The following is a 10,967-nucleotide window of genomic DNA, read 5'->3' on the forward strand; positions in this document are numbered from 1 at the left end:
CAAACAACTATAGATTCAGATGCACCTGAGTATTATAAATTTATTTTATCTTCCAAATTTCAAATATAACATGAAAAAATATGTATAAATAATTAGAATAGAATAAATTTTTTAAAATAAAATAAAATTCAAAAAAACGAAAATGATATTATAAATGAGACATAAAATATACCACATTTATCCATTCATTAATAAATTCGAAAAAACTTAAATTTATATTTTTTTCTAACGTAAAAAAATTTTGTGTATATTAAAAAACCATGAATTTAATAATTATTAATTTAAGTATTTGATTGTCATGTCAAATATCTACTTCATTAAAATATACTGTTTTCTATCTTTCGAAAATAAAAAATATATAAAATATTATATATTTTATATATTTAAAAAAATATATATATGATATTAAAATAAAAATTTATAAAATAAATTAATTGAAACAAAAAAAATTATATTATTATATTATAAATTATAATTTTCAATTATATAAATATTTATATAATCGAAACAAATATTTAAAAAACAATATTAAAGAAAAATTAAATTAAGGAAAAATATTTTAAAATCAATATTAAGGAAAAATCACATTTTTCAATGTTGTTTCGATTTTTTTTGAATGTCGTCTTCATGCAGATACTTTTCAATCACATCAAAAGAATGAGAAAAAATTGATTTGTACCTTTTGCAAATATATTATTCTATTTTAAATGTTTATATTATATATTTATATATTTAAAAAAAATATATATTATTACAAGAATTTCACAATTATTGATTTATCTGAATTAATGCATCTGAATTATCAAATTCAAAAAATTGAAAAAATAAGTAGATAATATCTATTATAGAATACAAATTCTTTTAAATAAAATTAAGTTTAAGAGAAAGAAAATCTTATTAATTTATGTATTATTAAATATGCTTTCAATTATGTTATCTATCGAAAAATTTATTTATATTTTATATTGTCTAAAAAATAATATAGATTATATATGTATATAAATTTCACAATCATCAATTCAAACTTATTAAATATCTAGTTTGCATTAAAATCTATTTTATTTTCATTTTATAAATAATTTGAAATACATACATAAAGTTTTGTTCAGTTAAATTAAATATAAAAAGATATCATATTGGCTTAAGTATTAAACGCATCTTTATTAGTCGATTCAAAAAAATCTCGAAATTTACACTTTTCGAAAATTAATATTTGATAATAATCCCTAAAATATAATTCTTCTATGGTAAAATTGTCTAATTTAAACTTACCTTGTTCGAGAAATAATTTGAAATATGATACTATGACGCAACGTTTATTAGGATATCCGAATGTTACCGAAGTTCGCGCAAATATGCAGGCTCTCTCCTGATCCTCTGTTTTATCCTTTTTGAATAGATACTACGGTAGTCAGAACTTTCTAATATAATAATTATATTATTAAAAACAGTATATATATATTTATAGTTATATATTTTATAATTTATCATTGAATATGTTCTTTTTTTTAAATAAGTATTTTTGCAATTTTGGCTTTAATTTTTATTATACGAATATATTTTTTCCCATATAAAATCTTTGTTTTGATCAACTATCATAGGATTATTCTTTGAACGTTATATCTATAACTGCATTGATGAAATGACTTTCCATATTTTAATAATTTTCTATAAATATATAATTTTATTTATACGTAAAGAATAAATTAATATCTATGTTTTTATTTTTATTTTATTTTCCTAACATAAAAAATACAATTAAACTAATTACTATTTTTTTATACAATTTTGAAATAAAATTTTTTTGAACTTTATTGTACTTTATTATAACACACATTTGCAATAAGTATACTTTAATATTTAATAAAATTCAATTTTGTTTGCTTATTTTATATATAGAATCTATAAATTAATTAAATTTATATTATTTTGCTTTATTTATATATATATATTATATAATTATAATTTTTTTGAATTTCATATTTGATTTTTTTGACAGTTGCATTATATTTTTGAAATGCCATTAATTATTAGTTTCTGAATAAGAATAATGGAAACATGTCTGACGAATGTCAATTAAAAAAGCAAGGCATGTTATTTTTCTTTTACAATACAGATAGTGTGATCTTTCTTAATATTAAAAATGTAAAAATAATGCAAATTTTATAATTTAATAAGTTTATAGAAGATTATGATAAACGTGTTTATTCATTTTAATTATTCAAAGAAAATATGAAAAGTAAAATCTATGATCATCTAATATTATCTTTCTTGTTTGTAAAAATGTAAATGAAAAAAACAATATATCGATTGATGAGTTTTAATTTTTCTACTAATTTTTTTTAATTTTCTTTAATTTAATTTTTTTTAAATTTTGTGTTTTATATATCATATATTATTAAATCAATCATAATATACAATATATATCTTAGAAAACAATTTCTTTGTAAATCGAATGATTTTTTTATTATAATTTATTTCATCAATTTTTTTTCGTATAAAGAAGAATTTTTATTATAATTTTCTAATTTTACATAAAATATTTCTTTTAATAATGTAATAATTTCGTCATAAAATTATCGTCGGAAAAATTAAAACTCACCAATCGATACATTGTTTTACATTTATTTCATACATTTTTTTCATTTACATTTTTACAAACGAAGAAAGACAATATTAGATGATCATAGATTTTACTTTTTATATTTTTTTTGAAAAATTAAAATGAATAAACACGTTTATCATAATCTTCTATAAACTTATTAAATTAATATAATTGAATATAAAGAAATTTTTCTATAATAATATTAATCAATTGTATAAAGAAATAAAATGTTTAATATATTTTTTTTTATTATAAATTAAATTAATATAATTTTTTATTATAAATTAAATTAAAATAAACGAAAGGAAATATTTGCTAAATAAATAGTTAAATTAAAAGTGAACTATATAATGAGGATCGATACCAAGGAAGAATTCTAATATTTTATTATATATAGTACAATGATTAGATGATGATTTATAAAAATTTTTTTGAAGGGATAATATATAGTTATAAATAAGATTTATAATATCAAGAACTAGATGAAATACATTATAATAATTTACAATAACTCTGTGTTGTATGAAATATTTTTCTAGTAGAGAACTTTCCACTCATTACAGTAATTTTAATTTTTATTTTTTATCTATACTTTTTTTATATTCTTAAATTTTCTATATTTTTATATAATCATACGATATATATATCGTTTGTGATATTTTTATATATATATTACAATTAGAAATATCTTATATTTTTTATTTCTTTCATATTCAACTGTATTTTATAATGATAATATTTTAATAATTGAAGATTTAAATAATTGTTTAGAATGTTATTGCATTGATTTCTATATATCAAAATAATTTTCTTAATTTTCAACTAAAATTAAATAAATTAATTATTATTTAATTATTATTCCATTTCCAAGTATTTACATTATCATTATGAATTTAAATTTATAAAGTAGCTTTGAAGAAATTTTTCTTTTTTTAAAATAAATACGATTTTCTTTCAAAAAATATAAATAAAATATTGTTACAAAAATTTACAGATCTTTTATATCTGATAATTTTCTAGAGATCAACTAACGGGTCATAATATCTAAGATAGAGATAGTATAAATGAAATGAATCATTCCTGTTTACCATAAATGTATACTTGTTAATTGTCATTCAGATATGCATTTTCATTTACAATTTTTAGCCTAGTTATGCTCTTAAAAGTGCCGGAACATTTATTTATATGCTTAATTTTTGTTATTCTATATCTATATATATAAATTTTAATCATTTTTAGGGCATTTCTTTTTTTTTATAATTAGAATGAAATATATTCTATTTTTTATAATTTTTTATGATAAAATATTATTCTATATCAAATAGATAACAGAAAAGATAGATAAAATAATATAATATCATTTTTTTGTTTCCTTTTTTTAATAATATCAATGATTTATAATTTCTTATTTTAGTATCTTACTTTAGTATATTATTTTAGCATCGTTTAGTAGTTTTTTATAAATTTGTTAGTTGGTTATTTATAAATTTATAATGCAAAATTTAAAGTTTTCATCAAATTGTTTAATATTATTAATTATGTTAATATTAATTTTTTAAATATATTTTTAATATTTTTTTGTATCCATTTTTTTTTTATTTTCTAAATTTATTTTTCACAAATTTATTATTCTTGTTCGTCTAATTAACTTGTCATGTTTCTTACGTTTATTGTTGTGACAAAAAACTAAACTGACTATTACCTAAATAGTAGTTTCTCATTCGCTCTCATTCTTTCTCACTTTAATCCTCCGCAGGTGCACGGTAATACGATACGAAGATCTGATAATACCAGCAATTCATGAAATTTACTTTTCACGCTTAATTTGACAAATTCGTTTTTAAGTAGAATAAGTAACGAAACGAATAATAAATACAGTTTTTATTACTCGAACAAAGTTTATTTATTTTGAAATTTTATCCGATTGTTAATTATTTTTTTAAATTTTTATCAAATTGTCTTATTTATCTTTCGTTGCCAAAATCGATCTTATAGTTTTCATTATATTTGCACATTTTTAAAATAAAGTATTTATAATATTTATATAAGAAAAATAATTATCAAAATATTATCTTATTTGATTAAATATTATTTGAAATAATCTTATATTTTTTATTTTATTTTTTATTTCTTTCTTTTCTTCATTTTGCTTTGGCTTACTATCAATCCTACACTTTCATTTTGTAAACTTTTATTTAACAACTCGCTTTCGAAACTGCTTTCTAGATACAATGTCATATATTGCGTTATTGACTTACTAACAGATACATTTTTGATATTGTTCATAGATTTAATATTTATAATATTTCAATTGCAGATAAAATATAAAAATAAATAAAATAAATTTTTTATATTCTATTTATAATTATAAAATTATTATAATTAATTTATTGAAGTTTCACTAATATTACTAGCATTAAATACGATTATATAAAAAAAAACAATAGAAAAAAATTGAGAAATGATTAGAAAGTATAAGTATATTTTCGTATGTAAAATTTATTCTTTTGCTTTTTTGAATCAATACATTCATTGAGGATATTTTCGGCATTCATGTAGGATTTGATTTTTAAATTTTATAAACACAAAAAATTTATATTATATAAATTTTCTAATGAACAATTTTCTGTGAAATATATTATATACAAATTTATTATTTATAATAATTGTTATTAATATATCAATTCAAGATGATAATTCCTAACATATGCTAATTAATTGTAAAATAGATAATAAGCATAGAATCTAGATGACTGTAGGTAGTGATGATGATTATGAATTCAGAAGAAAGAGAAATATATGAAAACAATATTTCTGCTTTTCGGATTCTCATATTCTAGTTCTATAAAAAATTAATATATTTCTTAAATTAACCGCTTTTAAATAATATAGTAATTTTATAGTAATTTTCTAAAAAAAATAAATCAATAAAATATATTTATCAATGCATTAAATTTATAAAAATCATTTATTAATATATTTATAAAAATACATTTTTTAAAATATTTTTAATAAGCTTTAGATGAACATATGTATATATATTATTATATATTATTAATATATTATTATTATATTAAATTATAAATGCAAAATAGATTTATATATGTATACACATTTGATGCTTATAAAAAATTTTAGATTAATAGATTTATATATATATATATATACACATTTGATGCTTATAAAAAATTTTATAAAAAAAAAAAATATTCTTTTTTATATTATTTTATTTTTCTATCTTTTTCTATCTTTAATCAAATTTAAAATACAAATCATCTCAGTTACTCTACACATAATATAGCTATATAGCATTAAATTTAAAAACTTAAATCTTCACGATTGTTTCAAAGTTGCGTCCTTGTTATCACAGCTTCGTTATACGATACTTTGTCATTCGATTTGTAATACTTGCTATTAATAATATACTTACTCACCTTATTGCATATTGATATGTGCATAATAAATTCGAACTCATATTCTTTCTATTTAACTTTTTTCATAACATAAAATATACAATGAAAAAAATTTATTTGGAATTTCATTTAAAAAAAAAGTTATTTGAATAATATTTAATTTTGGACATAATGTATGCAATAGATCAATATGACTGAAACTTGTAAAAAGTTATTTGAATAATATTTAATTTTGGACATAATGAATGCCATAGATCAATATGACTGAAACTCGTAAAAGTTTTTTCCTTTTCAAAAGTAATTTTTGAAGAATTTAATTTTCCTTTATTGTTTAAAATAAAAATCATCTTGCTTTGTGTTATATTTTATATTTGTTATTCTTTGTTGAATCAAATTCAAGATTAGAATTTATTTTTTAGTTTCAACTTTAATTATCGGATCAAATTTAATCTATTACTGCTAAATCACGAATAGTAAAGAGAATAATTATACATAGGAATTTGTTTTTATTTTTATTTTGTTGCTATATAAATATTTAATGTATGCAGATACATTGTGAAACAGTTGTCTCGAACTTGTACACACACCAGTAACATAACAATTTTTAACTACAAAAGAAATTTCTGATAATTATCCTTTTTATTCTTCCAGAGATAAAATCAATAAAATTTTTTCTTTTATAATTAAAATTTAAATTGAAAAATAAATGATTCCATTCTGAGTTTTAAATTCAACAATATCATATTCAATGATTAAAAAAATTATTCATCTACATTCATTGTATCTTCATTGTATCAATCATGTTTAATTTAAAAATAAATAAACGTTTATTGATATTGTTTACCACATAATAATAAAATCATACGATTTTTTTTCTCTTGTTGATAGAAATTTTTATAAAAACAATTTTATTTTGTAATGAAAGAAATTTATAAGAGAAATTATTAAAAATCACAAATTAAAATTATTTTATTTACTATTATTAGAAAATTAATATATACATAAAATAAACAATCACTATTACTTGTTAAAAATATCAAATAAATAATTCTAGGTCCTTGACATATTTGTCGCGTTCACATAGTGAATAGTAATCAACTGATCGAAAGTTAGGTAACGATTTTGCATAAATTGATCAATTACAAATTAAAGAAATAAACATAAAATGAAAATGAAAATGAAATTATTATTATTAAATCAATATACACAATTACATACATTTTTCTTCTGTTAATAATTAATAATTTTTTTTTAATATTTATTTGATTTTAATATTTAATTATTATTATTTATTCTTGCTTATTATTATATAAATGTGATTCTGTAATTGATGTAGTTGATTATAGAAAAATTAATTCAAATTTCAGTAATTGATTTTTAAAGAAAAAAAAATATTATATTCTATAAAATTTTACATATTTTATTTTCAATATTGCAAATGAAAAATTTTTCCCATTCTTACATATATTTATGGAACATATATATACATTTTTATGTGTAGATAATAATTAAAAAATAATAATCTTACATATTATTAAATATTTATTAATAATATAACGTTTTATACGCATTGCTTAAAATTATATAAAATTTATTGCATTTATACGATTTTAATAATAAAATATGATATTAATCATATAACATTAACATAATTTAAAAAATTAAAAAATTTTTTATTTTAATATAACATTTTAATTATATTCTTCTTCAAAAAATATTTCTATATAGTAAATAATAAATTTTTCTATATAATAGATCCAAATTAATTGTTGATTTCATTATCTACAATATCATCATCTACATATTGATCACTTCTATTTTTTATAGAAAAATGAATTATTCTGAAAAATAATTGAAATTGAACTAATAAATTGATAATTGAAATTTAGTTTGATAATTTGTTTTATATTTCCTATATAATTTACTTACAAAATAAGAAATAGAACAAATATTTGAGTAATAAAGGTCAGCCAATAAATTGAGCTAGGTGCTGAGTTTATAGTTGCATTATATAGTTGAGAATATAATATGCTGCTGAATAAAGGTACTGCATTATCACAGACTGATAGAATGGCAAATATTTTTCCTATGAATTGTTTGAAAAGTTATAATTTAAAAAATTATTGTAATAATATTTTATCAAGATATTATTATTAAAAAATTTTATCATCAGAATTTTATTATCAGAATTTTTATGTAAAAATATATAATTAAAAAATTGTTAAAATCGTATATTATTGTAACAATTACTTGCAAAAATTAAAATTTAGAATTTAGAATTAATATTTAGAATATTTAGAATAATATTAATAAATTTAGAATTAGGTTATTAAAAAAAATAAATAAATTAAATTATAATTGAATTTTATAGGAAATTTGTATAACTTGAAGAAAATTGTTAATTTCAAAAGAACATAATATACCTCGTTCTTCTATTGTTACAAGTTTTGAGGTCATTGATCTTAAAACTGGTGCTACTATTGGTCCTAATGCAGCTACACCAGCACCTGAAATAAAACTTTCTTATAAATTTGAAATTAAATTGATTAATTATATTTTATAATCTATTTCTAAAATTAAAAAAATTTTTTTATTATATTAAAGAGTAAAATTATTTAAATAAAATTAGCTATTTTTAATTAATAATTTATATATATAATTATATAATTTAATTACCAACGTAGAATAATTCTGGTATTTTTGCCAATGCAAATATTATTCTTCCAGAAGCATGAGCAATGGCTCCAATAGCCACGATTATAGTATCTCTGATTTTCATTAGTTTACTCATAATTGGTACGCCGATTAACATCGCTGAAATAAAGATACAGTTACGCCAATATAATATCGTAATTACTTAATAATTATTTCTCAAAGATGTTATTATTAGTGAAAGTTCTTCTGTAACTAGTAATTTCTGCTTTCACTAAAATAATAGAAAATATGAATTAGTTCAAGATTTGTTTTTTTTATGCACAAAATATGATATAATCTAACCTATGACATCGTAATTTTTAATCGCTTCAAAAATTTTTTAGTCATTATAAAAAAAATCTGTATTTCTTATAATTAATTCTTATAATTATATAATTTTTATTTTCTGAGAATTTTCCATTTTTTAAAATACTAAAATATGAATATTGAATATTTTCTTTATTTTAATTTCTGAATTATCTTAATAACATCTTTAGAAAGTTATCTTATCTTTAGAAAGTTACTAATTTGTTTTGAATAAATCTAATATTCATCATAAATTGTCATTGAGATCAAATTTTTCAGAAACTGACCTAAAACAAAAGTACTTGATTGGAATGTTCTAAAATTGCTATATGTGTTCACATCCCACTTAAATTTTAATTGAGCATATAGAAAACTCATAGGTTTTTCATCTCTTTGAAAAACATATAACATCATGATTATCAATAAAAACAACAAGTGAAGTTTTCCATGATCTGGCCTAGTCTTTATCACTGTTTTTATAGTTGCTATTATATGTTTTTTGTCAAAAAAATCAGTTAATAGATTAGTACCCATTAGTACTTGTTGCTGAGGCAATGTTTGCCACTTTAGCTTAATCAATGAATATAAAATAGCTAGAAATAGAAGAGAAGCATTTATGATAAACATGATTGTATAAGATTTGTTGACCACATTAGTATAGATATAGGAACCCAAAGCCACACCTGAAATGGAATTTAAATCACTTATTTTATATTTATACATACTCCTTAATATTTGTATAATAATTATTTTTTATTAACTCATTTTATAAAAGTCATTATATCTATTATATTTTTCCAAAACTTGAATTATAAATAAAATTTTATTTACCAGTTGGCATAGTACTAAGATAAATCACATCTAAAATAGTAATTCTCAGAGTTCTTTGTTGAATAGATGATATATCTGATATATATGCGAAACAACTTCCAAAAATGACCACATCTCCTCCCAACATTCCCATGGGCAGAGTTGCAAAATATACAACAGTATTTAGATTCCATGTGTCCATCATAGAATTGATCACAATCATAAAAGAATAGATGAATTTTCCTAATAGTCCCATTATTAATGGTAATTTTCTACCTCGACGATCACTCCAGTTACCATAAAAAAAGGCTAATATTATAGGAACTATATGGCCTGCTATGTTATTCCATTGATGAAAATTTGAGACTGTGAGCTGTTTCCAATTTTTAATTTAAATTTTTTTTATTCAATTATATTATATAATTTTAAATTTCAAATATATATAGATATAATTTTCAATATTTTTCTTATTATAAGTTTTATTATTATTTATATATTTTTCTTTATTTTAATATATTTTCTCTATATTACTATACTTTCTTCGTTTCTTTCTTTATTATTTATTTATTTTATTTCTGTAATTATCTTTATTATGATATTAATTGCAGATTGAAATTATTGGAAAAACAAAAATTCTATAAAAATATTTTAATTAAAATATTATATTCAAAAATATCAATAAAATTCCATATCATTCAAAAATTTTTATCTTTTAAAAAATTTTTTTTGTTTATTTTAATTATCGAGCAGCTAATATCATTAATTATATAATTATATTGTTATCTTCATCTCATATTTTTTCGAGAATTTTTTTTTAAATATTTTATTACCTGTACTGCAGTTTTTATAGTCTCATTGTCGTTCAGATTCGAACAAATTTTTTCCGAATAACCATGATCGACTCGACAAGATTTATAAACAAAAAAAGCCTGTTCCACTACTGATGTGATCATGAAGGCCATCATGAACAGCCACATTGTTGGTTCCACCGATACATTTTTTATCCATTCGAAGAATTTTTTCCATTTTTTGTCGGTTTCATTTTCGTTTAGTCTTAACTGTAAAAAATTGCAAAATTATTTTTTTTTAATAAATTGATCATAATTTTTTTCTAAAAGAAGAAAATTCATTTTTTTATT

At 18.6% G+C, this 10,967-nt stretch overlaps 1 protein-coding gene across 3 annotated transcripts in view; it reads right to left on the bottom strand.

The window, feature by feature from the left end:
• Window positions 1-7,763: 7,763 nt before the first annotated feature.
• The window catches only part of LOC102676574 (thymic stromal cotransporter homolog), a 5,482-nt gene continuing 2,278 nt past the window's right edge, over window positions 7,764-10,967 (bottom strand). For 2 of the 3 annotated variants that reach the window (XM_031513992.1, XM_006623184.2), the window contains 7 exons: window positions 10,659-10,886; window positions 9,850-10,201; window positions 9,306-9,701; window positions 8,695-8,832; window positions 8,442-8,525; window positions 7,948-8,104; window positions 7,764-7,859 (listed from right to left, as the gene is read on the bottom strand). In XM_031513992.1, the coding sequence (XP_031369852.1) occupies window positions 7,781-7,859; window positions 7,948-8,104; window positions 8,442-8,525; window positions 8,695-8,832; window positions 9,306-9,701; window positions 9,850-10,201; window positions 10,659-10,886 (1,434 nt within the window). In that variant the 3' untranslated portion in view covers window positions 7,764-7,780. The remainder of the gene's footprint in view (window positions 7,860-7,947; window positions 8,105-8,441; window positions 8,526-8,694; window positions 8,833-9,305; window positions 9,702-9,849; window positions 10,202-10,658; window positions 10,887-10,967) is intronic. The other variant, XM_031513993.1, reaches the window with a different exon arrangement.

This window comes from Apis dorsata, unplaced genomic scaffold (assembly GCF_000469605.1).
Source record: "Apis dorsata unplaced genomic scaffold, Apis dorsata 1.3 scaffold_820, whole genome shotgun sequence".
NCBI classification, from domain to species: Eukaryota; Metazoa; Arthropoda; class Insecta; order Hymenoptera; family Apidae; genus Apis; species Apis dorsata.